Source organism: Thalia democratica, chromosome 4 (assembly GCF_965202585.1).
Source record: "Thalia democratica chromosome 4, ktThaDemo2.hap1.1, whole genome shotgun sequence".
Lineage (NCBI taxonomy): Eukaryota > Metazoa > Chordata > Thaliacea > Salpida > Salpidae > Thalia > Thalia democratica.
The window spans coordinates 40234274-40253274 of NC_139168.1; the positions used below are offsets into that span (position 1 = coordinate 40234274).

General features: G+C 25.1%; 1 protein-coding gene across 1 annotated transcript; it reads left to right on the forward strand.

Annotated features, from left to right (window-relative positions):
* The first annotated feature begins 509 nt into the window (after window positions 1–509).
* On the forward strand, window positions 510–16464 carry LOC145834384 (MPN domain-containing protein-like). The gene is made up of 12 exons (XM_082941801.1): window positions 510–1475; window positions 2338–2460; window positions 8725–8889; window positions 10282–10353; window positions 10564–10650; window positions 11256–11350; window positions 11710–11876; window positions 12016–12095; window positions 12528–12678; window positions 14010–14179; window positions 15924–16019; window positions 16088–16464. Exons 1-12 carry the CDS (start codon window positions 522–524, stop codon window positions 16157–16159), a joined length of 2232 nt encoding a protein of 743 aa, XP_082797927.1. The 5' UTR covers window positions 510–521; the 3' UTR covers window positions 16160–16464.
* The last annotated feature ends 2537 nt before the right edge of the window (window positions 16465–19001 follow it).

Below are 19001 nucleotides of genomic sequence, written 5' to 3' on the forward strand. Positions count from 1 at the left end.
ATGAAAAAAGCTTTTAGTTATCAAGTTGCTCACCACTCGGGTACCTTTTAACGTCCAGGACACAAAAAAAAATATATTGAACTATATGTTAAAAGGTACAAGTTTGATCTAGAATGTTTATAATTTTCAGTTTTATCAATAGTTTCAGTAATTAACTTAGCTTTTTGTTAATTTTATTAGAGAAAAAACAAGTTTAGTTGTAAAAAAGTATGTCTGAAAATTGAGATTCTACTATCAACTTATCTTAACTTAAAAAAATAACTAAATCAAGCTGTAACATTTAAAAAACTAAATAGAGCTGTAGTATTAGAAAAATGAAATATCCATGCTTAAATTAAATAAAAATAAGTTAAGTAAAACTATCTTTTTTTACAAATTTCAATTAAATTAATTAAAATAATTAGAGTTAATTTTAAAATAATGTTTTATAAAATAAAATAATAAAAAAATTTAGCTTCAATATTTACTAAAATATTTTACTAAAAACTACCTAATGATTAGTACAGTTACTTAAGATTAAAATGAATACAAGCGGTGAATCAAATTCTTCAGCTTTATCCAACATACATCAACCTAATGAAGCAGGAAATTCTGAGTTGAAATTTGTTGATTCAAAAAACAAGATGAATTTAAACCAGACAGGTATGAGAAATTTGTATCAGCAATCAAACTTCAATCAACAAAAGTCACCACAACCTTATCAACATTTTGTTCAATCTCCTTTAGTTTTCAATCAACAGAAATCTCCCTTTTTGAATCAGCAATCATCCCCACACTTTTCCCATCAACAGTCTCCAGCTCAACAGCAGCAAATTTTTAATTCACAAAAATCTCCAGCTCAGCAGCAAATTTTTAATCAGCAGAAATCACCCCAACAGTTTTTCACTCAAAGACAACAATCACCTCAAACTCAATTTGTCAATCAGGGATCTCCTCAGCAGCTGTACAACCAGCCATCACCACAAGCACTTGGCTTCCCTAAACATAAACAGCAGCAATTGTATGATAAAAACCAAATAATTAAATCCAGACAAATGCAGCAACATCAAGCTTATAATCAGCAGCAAAGCCAGCAACATGCTAGCATACAAAACCATCAGCAAATGTACCAAACATCTTATCCCCAGCAGCAACACATAAGCATTCAGCAGCTTGCACAGCAGCAACAAATACAAAACAGAATGCAAGAACAGCAAATTACACAGCAACAACATATAGGTACTCAACAACACATTGCACAACAACATATACATCCACAGTCACAACTAAAAACACAACAACAGATACCTTCTCAGCAGCAAATAGCTTCTCAACAACAGTTACCAAGACAACCAGCTGCTAGGCAACAAAGCATGCAAATGCCAGCTCCTTCCACACCACATTTAAACTCACATTTTGTTAATAGGTTAAGCAGAGACAATGATTCAAATGGTGATGAAACTGAAAGCATTGATTCTAACAGCAGTAAATTAGTAGTATGTTTTTGTTAATTACTTTAAAACTGTATCAAAGATATAAGATATGTTGAATTGCTCTCAGGATAACTCAGGATATTTAAATTCTTATTTAAATCTTACAATGACTCAGGATAATTTTGTTATTTTATAAAAACTGTAGATAGTTTTAAGATTTTAATAAAATATCAGGACAAATTTTCATCTATATCTTTAATGATGCAGTTTCAATATTTGTTTATTTTTTTAACTAATTTTTTTAAAGAACTTTTTTATTTTTTTAGCCTTAAGTCTAGCACTTCACTACTTTTTTTAAAACTTTATACTTGGGCTATAGGTGAAAAACTTTTTTAATTATTTAAAAAAACTTAGGATGACTCAGGATAGTATTTTTGACTCAAAAAGTTTCAACCTTGTTATCATTAATTGTTATATAAAGTATGTTTTTTAAAAGGCTAATTTTTATTGATAACTTGTAATCAAATTTTAGTTATTATAAAACTAATTAAAAACAATTAACACAAATTGAAAATAACATTTTTTTTTTAATGTAATGATATACTTTTCCTTCTACTAAAATCGTAATGATGTAGGTATAGCTTCAACATTTTCAGTTTGAAAGTAATATAGACTAAAACTTAAAATGTTATATAGTAGAAGTATTTATGTTAAAAAAAAAATTTAAATATTTAAATATTAATGTATTTAAATAACTAATTTTGAAAAGTTATAAAATAGCTTAATTTGTTTATTTTGTTGTGTATAAGTACTTGAAGTATATTTTTAGTATTTGTATTTTATTTTTAAACAGTAAACATGCATAAGTATTAGCTTGTATAAAAATACATTTTAACTTTGTTCAAAATTTTTTTTATTTTCATAGAACAACTCACCAAAATCAGCTAGATCACAGCTGGCAACCCAAAAAAGAAATATTAGCTTGCAAAATTTAATGCAATCAGGAGCTTTAAAAGCTGGAGTTGGTGTTTTTACCATTGAATACTTGGTGAGATTTTTTATTTTAAAAAGTACTAAAAAAACCTACTGATTGTTAACAATACTATGATATATTGTAAGAAGAGTATTTATTTTTCCCCTATGATGTTTCAAAGGGAAAACTTTACTTTGGTTTTTTTCTAAAGAAAATTTTGCACCAAATTTTGTTGGCATATTGTTTAGAAGGATTTAATTTTGCCTTTGTTAAAAAATTCTATACAGCATTTAATAATTACAAAGTTTTCTTGCTTTCTTTTTTTTATGCACTGCAATTATTTTAGCATCATAAAAAAATAGTTTGTAATTCTTAACATTTATCCAGCTTTTAATTCATACTGCAACATTTATTTTTCAGTAATGTAGGTTCTGGTGTGTGTTAAAAGTGTACTTAAGTTATTTTTTTGAATGGTTAAAACACTGAATAAATGTTTGTATGATTTGATGCTGTTCTATTTAAATTTAGAGTAAAATAGTTAAAGTATATTTTTACTAGAAAATAGTAAAATAATATCTATAAAAACATGGTTAATAATAGTTAAAATAAAACTAAATTTGATTTACTATTACTAAAAATAAAATTAATTGTTCAGCAAAACTTGCTCTAGACTTTTTTCATGAAAAAAGCTTCCTCAAGATTTTTATTATAGTAGCATATTTCATTTGAGAAATACAATTAGTTTTTTAATTTCAATAATATAAATAAAGTACTTTTCAAAATAAGTTAATTATTTTTTGCTATAAAATTATATTACTAGTCTAAATAATCATTTTTTTTATATACTGTATTGATGTATGCATAGTATTATATCAGTGTTGCCACACACTCAGTATACTTGGGATAAGTCAGAACATTTTTAAAATCTCAGAATGACTTAATATAGCTCAGGGTATGATGAATTTTTTTTTATACTCAGATGTACTCAGGATAATTTTCTTTTTTATAAATAAATCAGGATATTTTTACAAATTATGAAAATCTCAGGTCATTGTTTTCCAAGATTTTTAATGAGATTTAGTTGATTTATTTTCTATATTGTGTTATTTTATAGCCAATTTTGTTGAAAAACTTGAATTTTATTCATTTTAAAAAGTTTTATTTTAATTTTAGGATTAAAAAAAAAAAAACATAAATGTCTCAGGACAGTTTAGGGTTACTGAGGATACTTTTTTTGACTTTAGAGTGGCAACCCTGTGATATGCATAAAAAGAGTTTGTGAATTAAAATATTGTTGTTAAATTTAAAAGTTGAAGTCAAAAAATTCAAACAACTAGTTTATTTAATGCATGCAGTCTATTTTACATCATAGTATTTAGGATAATAAGAAAGAAATATGGTAACTTTTAGTACTAATATTAAAATTTTAGTATAAAGTTAATGCTTACGTGTAGAATTATCTAATTTGAGCTTTTCTTAGTTTAGAGGTTGTAAGTGCTGTAGTTTGCCATAAATAAATTGCTATGTTTTTAGTATTGGTAAATTAAGTGCAAGATTTTTTAATCTAAGACATCTAGACTCAAAGAAGTTTGTTTATAATTTGATCTGCTTGGGTTGTGCCATCAAAGATAACTCATGATGATTTAGGCGAGCTTAATTTTTTTTGGAAAAGTTAGGCCAAATCAGGCTAGTTTTAACTTGTGAAAAAATTATGTCGACTCAGGTTAGTTTAGATATTTCTCCTAAGTTTTCATGCAAGTTTTTTATCTTTTATAGAAAGTGAGTTTTTCGAAAATGTTATTTGTTGTTACTTTGGTGTTTCTAGGTATTTAAGGTTGAATAACTGTTTTTTTTTCAGTTTTTAGTTCATATACTTGAAAATATTATATACTTTACTTATTAAGAATTAGTTGAATTTTGTTTTCTGTCTAGTGCTTGATAATAGGGTTTGTATGCGTCAGGCCAAGTTGGGCTATTTTCTTTAAGGCAAAATATTGGTTTTTGTCAGTTTGAATGCTTGAAAATTTCAGAAGTTCTAAAATAAAGTTGAGAATAATTCAGACTTTGTCTTGAATATATTATTAAGATGTGATTTTTTATAAAACTATTTGGCTTTTGTGGTAATACTGTCTGTAAAATGTTATCTCTTAAATATGTTTATAGCAGTTACACAACGATTCAAGTCTGAAAACAAAAACTTTTATGATATTTTTTAGGGACCATATCTTTTAAATGAATAAAAAAAAAAAACTACTGTAAAGTTCTATTTTAATAAGCAACATAACTAGAACTTATTTACAAGGTTAAGTTGTTTCATCTGGTTATAAGATCAACTGGGGGCCTGACAAATATAGGTTAGGACAGTGTTTCCCAAACTCATTTTTATAAATGCCCCTTTGGCAGAAAAAAAAGCCAAATTTTCTAGATATTGCCCTATTACTAGTTAATTATCAATTTACTTTTTTTCTGCCGTACTAAATAACAACCCTCATAGCCAAAATTATCTCTAAAGAACAACATTGCCCACTTTTGAAAAAAAGTCAGTCTAAGTTGAGAAAAATCAGGGCTAAATTAAAAAAAATTGCATAAAATCCCTGTAATAAGCAAAATTTCTAATTTTTGTGTAGAGTACAACAAATTTTATAATTTCTTTGTAGGAAATTGAAATAAAAAATATTTTTTGTCAAATAAATGTTAAATCTAAATCAATGTGAGACTATATTATTGACATAATTTATTTGCTTTTTAAGATAGTAATTCTAAAAAAATTGTTTGTTAAAAGTCTCAATTTTTTAATGCTCTTAACCAGTGGCGTCGCGTGGTATTTTTTTTAGGTGGTGCAGAATTTAAAAAAAAATCCCTAACTTTAAAACTCTTTTTTTATCTTAAATAAAGAATTTTTTCTAGAACAATTACATTAAATTGCTAATGTTACTTGGGAAATTTTGTTTAAAAAAAAACATTTATTTCTTCAAAAAAAAAATTATATAAGAAAACAACTTAGAAAAAAAAGTAAATACTTTGAAAATTAAAGCAAATATAGGAATATTAAAAAAAAAATTAATTAATTTAAAAGACTCAAAAAATTTTAGCTTACTTATGAGTATTGATTTTTAAGAAGGCTTTAAAGTTAAAACTAACAGTAGAAAAAATTTAGACAAAACAAATTGTTATTATAATGAAAATACAGCAACTTTAATAGTTTTTTTTTATTTTGCTTCAACTTTATTTAAAAAATATTTGATTAAACATCATACTAAGAATGGTTATTTCATTAATTTTTAACTTAAAAAAAAAATAAATGTCTTATCAGACTTGGCAAGGAAATTAAAAAGTCTACAAACAAAAAAAAATTTCTTCACTACAAAAAAAGAAACACTTTCTTCACAATTTGATCTTATTTTATGTAGTTTTTACAAAGCTACAAGATGCTTTTTACAGATTTTAAAAATTCAATATATTTTTTTAGATATAGCTGGTCAAAGTCAAAGGCAATAAAAGGTTCCTTATGGGAGGCACAAACTAAATCAGCGCTTAAAAAAAGTGTTTTACCCCCCCCCCCCTCTTTTATGCCCTTAACATCTACTTTAGAATTATTTGTAAGAAATTATTTTATAAAGTTTTAATTTTACTACAACTCATCTTTTATAAATATAAAAAATTCATAATAACTTTTGAGATATGGTAACTCACAGTCAGAGGTACAAAAGAATCCTTATTAATATAATATAAACTCAAAAAAAAAAAAAATCAAATCACTAAAACAATATTTTTTTTTATAAGTTGGCCTCAAAATCTTTAGATGTTTCTTTTATAAAAAAAAAAAAATTGCTGAAATAGATATTTGAAACACTAAGAAAAAAAAAATAACAAAAGTTTTTTTTTTTGTATATATAAAAATATATATTGATACTTAAAAATTTAAATTTCTTTTTAACAAAAGTAAACAAATTTTATATAACTTAGGATGAAAAAGTTTGATAAAAATTGCTTTAAGAATGATGGAGAATATAGGTTTTTAGTAAAATTGTATTCTTTTGCTGTTTTGATTTGCTCCTTGTATAATAAATCATTGTACTCTCTTGCTTTGACCGGTTGTAACTAAAAGTTTAATTGGAAATTTCAAGTTTCTTTTTGAAAAAGTTAAAATAACAACAACATGTAAAAAAGTGCCTATAAACCTTCCCCCCCCCCCCTTACCCCTCACTATTTTGCACTTTTTTTTTACAAACATTAAGATTTTTATTAACTTTTTTTCTAATTTTAATGTGTTTTTTTGGAGGTTTAAAATTCAAAAGTTTTTAAGGGTATCTTTTCTTTATTTAATTTTAATATGTTTTTCATTTTGATGACAGTATTTTTCTCAGGAGCTCAACTTTTAAAATTTAGTTGGTGAGGCTTTTGAATTTTTAAAGAATTTTAAAGATAATTTTTAAATAAGTAACCCTTATAGCAGTAAAAAAATGGTTAGTTAGTTTTCATGTGGCCATAGGGGTAAAACACTTATTTTTTAATTCTAAATAAGCTTGTTATTTTCAGAGTAAAAAACTAAAACTGCTTTAGTCAGCCTTAATATTTTTATAATTTGGTCTGTTTTAATTTATCTTGGGTCATCTTGAGTTTTTAACATTTCTAAGTTATCCTGATTATGAGGCAAGACAACCATGTTTCAACAATTTTATCTAAAACTTTTGCTTTGTTTATGAAAAAATTAAACCAAAAGTCATATAAAGTAGACTAAATTTTCCTAAAATGTTAAACTACTCTAAGTTTCTAAGTTAAGGCTATTTACTTTATATAAATATGTGACTGTTTCAATAATACTAATTTTCATTTAATATAAATCTAAATTATTTTTCTGTAAGAGTGAACTAGAAGTTTATATTAAACTTCTTTTTTTTTTTCAGAACTTAAATTTTACATTTAAAAATAATTTAATTAAATATTTTATTAATTTTATGATAACAATAATCAGTTATAATTGAGTTTATGTATGCAGATTAAAATAAAAAATCGAATTTCTTAGACTTCAGTGATTTAAGGTTCTTATCTTTTTTTTCTTTAAATATTTCATTCATGACAAGTTTTGTTCTTTTATTGTCCAGTTTTAATAGAAGTGATCTGTTAAATTTTAAAAATCATGTGGGTACATAAACTCAAGTTTAATCCTTTGCAGTAGCTTAGCTTTGTTTTTATTTTATGTTTACAATAGCTTGTAGATGATACTTAAGCATGTCCTGTTTTAGGGAATTTTAAATTTAGTTTACTTACCGCATGATTTTGCGGTAATTCTTGAAGAAATTTTGCTTTTTTGAGTTCATTTGCGGCAGTCAGCTAAGAGTTTGCGGCAGTGAAGTGGGCAAAATGGTCGTTTTCAAAATTGAAGTTTTTAAAGAGATTTCGTTCTAAAAAATAACGAAAACGCTACAGATACTTTTTTTTTCTTACAAAATTTCAAGGTGGTGCAGTTGCGGCAGTGCAACACCCCACGCGACGCCCCTGCTCTTAACTATAGATCAAAAAGTTGTACTACTGTAACAAGGTTGCTATTTAGTCAGACTATTTTAAAGTTTTAGAAAACTTGGCCAGCTAAGATTAGTTTGAACATTTTTTTTATTAAGCCCTTTTTTTTTGTAAAACTAGGTTGTTTTTAAGGTTTTTATAGCATTGAGTTAATGTTTTAATAAAAACTTACTTTTTTTTATTAGTCTGTGTTGTATTTATTAGTTTTTTGTTTTCTATCAGAATTTTTTTTCATTGATTTTACGGAATAAAGATTTGTTTTCTCCCTTTTTGAAAAAATCTTAAACTGTATATTTACATACTGTTCAAGGTATCTTAAAAAGAAGAAGATTAATTACAGGCCTTCTATCAGCTGATATTGGCTATGTTCCTAGTGTTCAAAACAACAAACATGTTGTTTTGTTATGTTAAAATAATTTAAGTGAATTTATATATTTTTTGTTAAATTTTTGAATTTTCAAACCAAAATGACAATATTATAAATGTTTTTTAATCATTTGGAACTGCTTTTATCTTAATAGCTATTAAATATTTGTTTAAATTTTCACCAGAAACTTGTAGTATATAAAATTTTAGGCTAATGTTGAAAGAATATACTTTCGTTAAATAAGTGCCTTGGTATTCTATAGCATAATAACTGAAGGAAATTTTTTACCTAGTTTTTTAAGGTTTCACTGGTAACTCTGTTTAAAATAAATTTTTTGAATACATTATTATAAGTTGGTAAATAAATTCTATAAACAGTAAGAAGTGTGTTTCTTATAGGTACAAAATAAATTTCATGTTTTGATTAACTAACTTAGTATGCAATCTTAGGGCCATAAGATTGTTGGTGATTTACTAGAAAATGGAAAGATATCATACAAGACTGAAAATGGAGTTGTTACTTACGATTCACCTAGCACATGGGCTACTTTTGTCAAGAAAGGAATAAACCCACAAAAGAAGTCAGGATGTGGTTGGAACTCTGTTAAGTATAATGTTGGTTTTATTTGTAATCCATATTTTTTATAATTTCACAATTGAGTATAATCGTAACGATAAACTTAAAGTTTTGAAATAAAGATCTGTAAATTTATTTTTTACTGTTAGTTGTATACTAGGGGTGGGCAACGTTTTTCAATCAACGGGCCAGATCCGGAAAGGTTTAGTCTTTTGCGGGCCGGAGCATTTCGAATTAGTAATTTGCCGGATCCAGTATCCGGATCCAGCTGAATAATGACTTTTTAGATCCGAATCCGACTGGATACTAATTTTAAGTCAAGATCCAGATCCGGTCGGACTCTAATTTAAATAAAAGTTTTGGATTCGGCCGGAGTCTAATTTTATGGATACAGTTAATCACTTTTTTGAACTCTTCAAAATCACAAAACTTTTTCATATCTGATAACTTGAGATGTAGATTGAGACATGTCAGATGTTTAAATAATGTCTATAAATAGAATTGACATTGTAATTGACAAAGGTACGTATGTAAAAAATCGTACTTAAAAAAGCACTTTTTTTGGGTAATTTGAAAAAAAAGATATTCCAACTAACTTAGAACAACGCAAAATATAAGAACAAAATTGTGTATTTATAAGTAGACAATAATTTATAAAGAAGTTTTTTAGCATGTTTTAAAGTCAATTTCTTATAGTCTTATTTTGTAAAAATATGACACAAAGTTTTATAATTATTTTGTAATATTGACCCTTTGCGGGCCGTCACTTCGCTCGCGGGCCGGATCCCATTTAAGTTTAAAAAACGGTCGGGGGCCGGTCATTTTCACTCTGCATGCCGGATCCGGCCCGCGGGCCGTACGTTGCCCACCCCTATTGTATACAGTTCAATGTGGAAAAAATTAAAAAAGCTTATCAAGGGTTTTTTTTACATTTATATAAACTTTGAATTTTTTTTTTTTCAAATTTCAAACGGGTGAAATTTTAATTAGTAACATTATAGGCTAAAACTTAACCAAACATTATTTAGATTAGTATAAACAAAACTAGATAACAATATATGTAATAATTAAATTTGTAATTTTTAGTTGTTGTTTTGTTTTTTGTAATATTAGCAAACTTCTAAAACATAAACACAAAAAACTGTTATTTTAGAAAAAGTTAAATAATACTTATAGGCATAAGGTTTAAGTTAAAACCTGGTTGAATTATAAAGAATCAACAAGTTTTATAACACAAAAAAAAAATAAAACACTTCTCTTTTAAGTTAAAAAAGCTAGTCAGTAAAAGGATTTTATTTGTAATGTAACCCACATTTTACTTTTTTCCTATTAACATTTTAAATAAGAATCATTTTAATTGTATACAGTTAAGTTTTAGGTATTTATATATTGATTTTATGAAAATATAAAATGTTAAATCTTTTTTTAAGGGAGTCAAACTAGACAAGTTCAAGCTGAAATATTTAGCTGACAACGACGGAATCAATCCGAATCCTATTCAAGTAATTAGTTTTGTTATTTATGTTGAAAACATTTGTTTTAGTTTTATAATGACATATATTTGTAGTTCTAACAGTTTTTAAGTTTTATTTTATTTTCAAAATTGCAGAAAATAATGCTTAATTCACATTCTGCTATGACAATATTTTTTTAAATTAATAGCTATTTAAATTGAGTTGAAAGTATTGTTTTCATATAAAATAATTTATTAGAAAAATAAGAACAAAAAAACCAAAAATGAATTAAAACAAACTACTCAACAAGTTAACCCAAATCAAATTACGCCTCAACCTACTTGGGTAAGTTTTATTATTTTAAGTAGTGAATCACACAGTTAGTATCGCTTTATACCACAATACTTGGAAGTTATTTAATTTTTTTTTATGAAATTAAAGTTGTAAAAAATATGACTGATTTAATTTTTCAAAAAAATTTTATACAATTTCTTTTACTGCAACTTGATCTTAGTCTTAAAACTAATATAATGTAAGAAAAACTACTATAGTTATACAGAACTTTTAGTTTGACGCCAATTAAGGTTAAGTTTTATTAAATGTGAAAACAAATTTATGTAAAAAATTAATTTTTTAAAGCTCTTTACGTTAGTTGTTTGTTTTTATTTTTTTGCTTTATCAACCTTTAAAAGTTTAAAAGAAATAACGTTATTTTATTTTGTGTGTAAATTAGAGTTTTAAAAATATGAAATATATTAAAAGTAAACTAAACCTTATATTTAATTGTTAATTAGTAAATTTGTTTTAAATATCTTTTTAGGTTACACAATATATGTAACGCCTAAATTTTTCTTGTATTAATAGTTACTACCGAAACTAAAATAAAAGCATTGAAATTAAGTTCAATTAAACTAAATAACTTGTTAAAATAATCTTAATGACTCGTCTAGTTAAGCGCCGAAGCCATTTCCAGAAAAATTACAGAAGAAGTAAAAGAAATGGCTCATCCTAATGTATTGTCAGAACTCCAACAACTCATACAACTGTCAGTTGAAATATCTGATAACATATTGTTTATCTATAATAAATACTAACTGGGATATAAAACTGTGTTTTATTAAATTGCTATTTATAACTTTAGAAGCTGAAAGTATGTGTCGTTGTAACTTTTTTACATGCTTTTTTTATTAGAATCATCTAACTAAAATAAATACATACAGTTACTATTAAATACTACAAAAGAAAAAATTAAAAATTGTTTAATGCTTTAGAAATCAGTGATTTCACATGGCTAATGTTTATGTTTTTTTTCAAGTTTATATGATTAAATATTATTATATTAACTATTTTATCGATTTTATTATTGTATATATCGAACTCTATTTATGGTATTTTTATACTTAGTGATCGTGGGATACCCTCTATGCTGAAGAATTTATCACTGGATGAGCAACAATTTACAGTGGAAATGTCTTCAGCAGTTCTAGCCATCATCAAATTTCACACTTGTTCTTCAAATAAGTACGAAATGAACGGTTACTTAGGCGGCACTTGGGATGAAAAAAGCAAAAGTTAGTTGATAAATATGTAAAAAGTTGTAGCGTAGCGTGTATTGTTTTTTAGGATGATGCTTGTTATCATATAGTTGATTTAGAAACCCGTTTTTTTAGCACAAACTTGAAATATATATCTGAGTTTTTATTAAAACAGAGTTAAGAGTTTCGGAAGTATTTCCTTGCAAGTGTGTCAATGACGACGAGGAAAATAAGCAACAAACTATTGAAAATGAAGTGAGTTGTTTACAAATGAATAACTTTTAGGTTTATCAATGTATAAATTTTAACTATTTATTTGATGTTAAATATAAGTTATGAACAGTTTAAAGAAAACAATTAAATATGTTTTTAGTTCTTCATACCAGTACTCAAAATATTTAACTTTAAACGTTATTAAATTTTTTGATTTTATTAAAGTTGATAACTAGAAACCTGATGTGAGAGATATGTTTTATTAACTATTAGTTTTAAATAATTAACTGTTTGGTAAGCTAGCCAAAACTTTTTTTCTTAAATTTTTGTAATCCCAAGATGAACAAATTACGGATATAACAATATAGAAAGTTTTTTAACTTAAAATTTGTAAGATAAGATTTGTATTTCATCGTATCAACTTATTAATTAGAACCTCATATTGCCACTAACTAAAAATGTATAACTATTTAGATAGAAGAAGAAATGAAGTCAAAAAATTTGTTAAACATTGGTTGGTACCACAGTCATATTAATTCTACTTCAAACCCAACCCTGGAAGACCTAGAACTGCAATCACAACTTCAAAAGTACTACAAGCACCCATACCTCATGATAATAAATGGTTTATCTTTATTAAATACAATATATTCTTCTGATTTTTATTTGAATAATTTCAAAATTTCAACAGTTATAAAGATAAAATAAAACGGTATGTTGAATAATGTACTAGAAAAATATTTATAATCTGATTTAAACTATTAAAATTGCTGGATAAGAATATATATTTTTCTGTGTAATTAACAGAAAGTTCTAAACAGAAATAAATACTTTTTAAACTTGGACTGTTGTTTCTTTTATTTTAATTTAACTGACAGTTTTTGCAGAAGCTAAATATAAATACTATTTTTACTTTATTTTTATGACAAGCTCATTATGGAAAAAGAGCATAGAATAGTTAAAGAAAAGGCTTAAATATTTTCTAGTATAAAGTATTAGTGGTTGTTACTAATCATGTACAGCTGATAATTATGGAAACTGATTTGTCAAAAAATATTTATCATAATCGTTTTTACAAAACCTTCTATATTTGTAAAAAACTTGTTAATTTTAACAAGTTTAGTATTAACATTGTTGTTATTGTATTCCTGCAATTTTATTATTTTAAATATGTTTTAAAAAACATCAGGTGCACGACAATTCAAGTTCTTATAAAAAATTTCAAAAGACCTTAACTCTAAAAGTAATGTATATTTTTAATAATAAAATGTATTTATGTAGGTCTTCTTAATATCTACAAACCATTTTATTATTATTGCAAAAATTTGAATATATTTTGAGATATGACTAAAATATTCTAAAAAATTTAATTATTTTTAGTAGCTGTTGAATAGCTTCAGAAATATTTAAAATTTGCAAAAAAGAAAAAAATTGCTTGTAGATATTAATATGACCTACAAACGTATTTTCTAATTTTTCAAAAATACATTACTTTTTGAGATATGGTCTCTTAGATAGTTTTTAAAGAATTTGAATTGTCCGAATTTGAATGGTCGTGTAACCAATCATCATCGAAAACTAATATTTTTAACATTATTTTTTTATATCAATGCTAATGCTTTAAACTATCTTATGACAAGAACTTAAATGAGCTTGATAAAAAATAATTTAAACTAATTGCGATGAAATAATCAACATGTAAAGTATCTAAACAATATCTTTAAAGTAGTTCTAGACTATTTAATCCACCTTTTTTGCTAAATATTAACTTTGAATTAAAAAATGACAAAAAAAAAACGTTTCAAAATCGTAGAACAAAGTTATAAATCCCGTAGAAAAGTTCATTAATCCTGAAACAAATTTGAAAAACTGTTTTCCATGCTGTTTAGTTGTAGTACTAAGTAAAAAGATAACAATTACATTTTGATGGTTTGTTGAACTTAAATATTGAAACAGCGCCATTCAACGTTCAAGATGAAGAGAACAAGGGAGCAGATTTTCGGGTGATGCACCAGCAGGAAAACTCGCCTTGCTTCGATTATCCGCAGCTGCTGTACGAAGGCACGACCGTACAACTAAATTTTGACGTCATAAACGATTTCACTCAAGACCATCTGAAAAAAATGGTAGACTTTTTTGTTTTTTGATTGTTGTTGATAAAGAGTGTATACAAAAATATTGCTACTTTTAAAAAGCTTAAGTCTGTTTGATAGTGTAGATAAGATGAGATAAGCTTCTTATAGTTAGTTTTTTAGTTATAAACAAAACTAGATATTTTTTTTAAATTCAGTTGTTACAAAGTGGTTGTTACTTTAATTCTTAAGTAAATATAAAACATTTCAAATTCCGTAAAATATACATTAGCATTACAATTATACATACCAAATATATAAAAAGTATATACCGTTTATAATAAAGACTTACAATTTAAGTCTTCTATATTAAATGGATAGAGTTTCACATATATTAGAAGTTTTGTATAAAAAATATACTTTATAACCAAAGCTTACAAATATTTGGGCAATGTGAAGTGAATGTAAAAAAATACAATGCTATTACTTAGAATATTTAATATTTTTTGCTTTGTTTAAAAATTTTAACAATTATGTTGTTTTTAAGAAAGGTAACAATTATAAAACTACCTTTTTTTTGTTTAAAATAAGGTTTGCTATCGTTTTTAGTCCATAAAATTTGAATTTTTTTTGTTGGTGTATTAAAAGTATATTTTCAAAAACAAAATATTTATATTATAGTTAGTTAAGTCCAATTATAGACTGAAAAATAAAATAAAAATATTAAAAATATCAAGTTACCACTTAATTAAAGTAAAAATGATATAAAAACAAACTAAATAAAACTTTTGTACTACAAAGGATGGAATTTTTTATTTAGCTAACTAGTTAAAAAAATATTTTGATATAGATTTAATGATTTCTTTTGATTATTGTTTATACTTAAAAAAGTATAAAACAGGGTGCCGAAAACCTTGAATTTGAAACAATTTTACATGTAAAGTAATTAAAATTTGATTAAATACAAAAAAATTTTCACATAAAATAAAGTGTTTTGTGTCACTTAAATTTTATTTGTCATAAAAAACTTTTAAAGTAGCATTAAAGTATCTTTTCAGTAATTTTATACTGTTTTAGACATTTTCCCTTAAATTTTATTCTATACTAGAAAAAAAAACTAGTAATTTAAAAACTTAGAAAAAATAAAAAAAAACTCTGGAAATCCTGATGATAAAAAATAATTAAAAATTGATTTATTTTTAGACTTAAAAAATTCCCACGGCTCCTTTAATTTTTTTTTCGAAATAGAAAATATTTTTATATCGCTACCAAATGAATTGTCTAAGAATTAAAATATAAGGTACAAGTTTGAAAATAGTTTATGGTTTTATATAAAACAATAACTTTTTAAATATTTATCTATTTGTAATTACGGTGCTTCCTTGTTTATCCGGCCATGTTGGGCAGGCTTTTTTTTTTGCAATTATGGCCGGATAAGAACTAAACATCGTTTTTCTATAAAAAAATGTCTCTTTTATATTTTGCAGTGCATACAAAAAAGCCACTAAACTTTTTGTTAATGTTATTTATTTTTGAATTTTCCAACGATCCAAACAGTTAAAACACACCAAAAATAAACAAAACAAAGCGTTTTATAAAGTTTGAAATCAATTTAACAGAAACAAATCACTATCGGTTTCCAGCTTTTTAAGTAATAAATTTTTTTTTGCTAAATTAATTTAATAAACTCCTCAACTGAAATTGACCGGATAAGCAAGGATGCACTGTATTACTTTTAATTAGTATAAAACTAAAAACTTAGTAGAGTAATTTAGTAAAGTTTGAATGTAATTAACAGAAATCAGTATTGGAGTTTGTTCAAGAGAGAAATATTCGGGTGAACTTCAGCGAGATGATCCCAAATAGAGAAGTAACTTATCGAGAAAACCTTAAAGTAAGTGTTTTTATTGTCTTTTTTTATCTTAACTTGATTTTAATGATATATATATATATATATTTTAGAACTCTATGATTCATCATCTAAATGAGGATACCGTTCAAAAGATTGTTTCGGATTTGATTGGACCTGCGTAATTAATTTTACTGTTTCAATACTCTGAGACAATTATAAAATCTGTCTGATAATTTTTTTTAGTAATTGTCAAAAATGATTTCTAATGATTCTAATCATTCGTCCTTTATTTTTATCACCTTTTGTTTGATTGGTTGATTACTATTTAACTGTTTTATAATAAAAAAACTTTTGTAATAAATTTTGTTTAATGACTTAGTTTTTTAACTTGTTTACAGACATTTTAAAATGGATTCTTTACTACAATCTTCGTAATTTTTATATAAGTTAAAACTTAGTTAGAAACATTTGAACGTTTGAAGTTCTTCTGGCAACATTTTTAGTATTTTTGTATGCTTTTTTAGTATGCTTAAATTGAGTTTCTGATTTACATGTTGAAAATAAACTTTTGGTGCTCTTGTGTCTGAGCTATATAAAAACCAATAATTATCGTTAGAAATTTTGTATAGTTTATTCTAGAAAAAAAAAGTTTGCGTATAAAATTTTTAAATCATAAATTTTTATGACAATAAGTAAGTACGACTAACTTACTTGTTTTTATAACGTAAAAGACAGTAAAAACTGAGAGGAACAATAGTTTATTTTAAAGAACTAAAATATTAAAACTTTAGTTAATAAAATTTAATTGGTAAAACAATATATTGTTCTAAATTAAAACTTTTAGAAGCCTAGTGCTCAATTGATAAGCACCGATCTTGAGCATCGCTTTATAAACAAAACAAAAACATTAAACTTGAGGGCATATGCTTGAAAATATTAGGAATACAGTTGAGTATGATACACTCCATTTAAAGCGTTTCGAAATTAATTTTTGACAATCAATTTGTAGAGCAAAAAAAAAAGCTGAAGAAATACATTTTTATTAATAAAATATATTTGTTAACAACTAACTTTGAGCACATTTCTTTTCAAGTAAAAGTTTAATTTTGATTATTTTCAGTTTTCAAAGACAAAAACGCTGTAGTCTAGAGATTTTTGTTTGAAGGACTGTAGTTTATCGAGCCCTGTACTATATAATAAATCAATAAAACTAAACATATTCGCAGGGTTGCCAAAAAACTTGGAATTTGAGAAATTTTGAAAAAAAGTCTGAAATTTAGAACAATTTTTACATGTTAAGTAGAACAATTATGATTTCACACAAAAAATCTACTATATAGATAATTTTTTATTGTCAACATCAAAACTTTATTTTATTAAAAAACACATTTGAAGTAGTTTTACAGTTTCTTTTCAATATTTTTATTTAACACAGTTTTTTTACCTTAAACTTAACTTTAAACTAAAATAGACCTAAAAATGTCTAACTAGAAGAGACCATTTAAAAAACCTGCGGGAAACTTTGAAAACCTAGAGAAAATTTGCCAAAATATTAGGCAACCCTGTATTTGTACAAAATCAATTAATTCATATCTAGAAGATATTAGTTGATTATAACAACTTATATTCATAGCACAACTTTATTATTTTGGAAGTTTAGAATATTTTAATTTTGAGTAGAAAGTCTGGCCAGTCTTGGTTTTAAATAAAAATCTGGAAACTAATTTGTGGATCCGCTATTTCACTACTTAAGGTTATTTAAAAAATAAAAAGTGCAGCAGTTTCAATCGTACAAATGTAACAACTCTTGTGAGTTAACGACAACTAAAGTAAATGAATATTAGATAGTTTTATCAATTTTTAATAAATGATCAGTTGTGTAAAACTTTTACCTGTAAAGTTCTGACCAATTCTATTGCTGAGCTCTGTATTAAAACTATGCTAATGATATATCTTAACTAAAAAAGTATTAAAACTTATAATAATAAGTTATCTTGGAATAACTGTAGTGTGCACTCACATAATTTTATTTTTAGTCTAAAGTGTTTATGAGTTTTTCAAAAAATTAATAGTTTTTGATTTAAAGCAGTGGTCGATAAATTAAAGCCCATGGGCCGAGTCCGATGAAAACAAACTTAACTACATAAAAAAAATGTTTTTGTATTTTATTAATTTATTATTTACCCGTAATTCTTAATTAAATGTTTAGAAGACAGCTAGTTAATTCTAAGTATAACTAAAATTTGACATATAAATCTTAGTAACGTTAAGTTCAGCCGTCTGTAGTTCTGAAGTCCATAGACTATTTTCTAAAAAATAGAACTACAAATTGTAAGTAAATTTCAACTGTGTTAGACTAGTTGTTTTTAAATTTTCGGATTATTTGCACAGTAAAAATATCTACAATGCACATTTTAGATACCTTTGCTGTAAATCAAGATATTGTGTTAGCAGTTTAACTGCTATACTGGTTATTATTTTTAAAAGATAATTATAGTTATACTTAAATATTTCAGACCGCAAAAGGTTTTGTCTTTAAAAAATAGTTTACAAAACACATAGAATGCAAACCTTACTTTAGAGTAAAATCAGACTTGGTTTACTAATAAAGTATAATTTTTATTCATACCCGTTACTTTTTTTTGAAATTAACAATTTTAAGTGTGTCAGATTGCTTTGAAATAAGTTTAAGTGTTTCATTCAAAGCGTTACTTAATCAACTTATTTACGAACATCATGCTAAAAAAGCAATGTTTATAAACAAACATAACAAGTAAAAATTCAAGCTTAATAAACCCCAAAAAAAAAGTTGATGCTTAAAAATATAGTCAAAAAACCTGATGTACAAAAAGACCTTTCGGTCATCGAACAATATATCACTTAATTAATTTAATTATTTTGAGCTATGAATTAAAAAAAAAATTGTCCTTAAAACTTATAATTTTAGAAAAAAATACTAACTTGTAGAAGAACAAAACAGAATATGAAAAAACGTAAATTCAAAAAGAGATCAAAATAGTTTCA

What these genes read in the sequence shown, in the direction of transcription:
- LOC145834384 (XM_082941801.1), top strand. Translation starts at nt 522, where the DNA reads ATGAATACAAGCGGTGAATCAAATTCTTCAGCTTTATCCAACATACAT. An exon ending in TTGGGATGAAAAAAGCAAAA is followed by an intron (nt 11,877 to 12,015) that starts GTTAGTTGATAA and finishes TTATTAAAACAG; the next exon opens with AGTTAAGAGTTTCGGAAGTA. An exon ending in CTTATCGAGAAAACCTTAAA is followed by an intron (nt 16,020 to 16,087) that starts GTAAGTGTTTTT and finishes TATATATTTTAG; the next exon opens with AACTCTATGATTCATCATCT.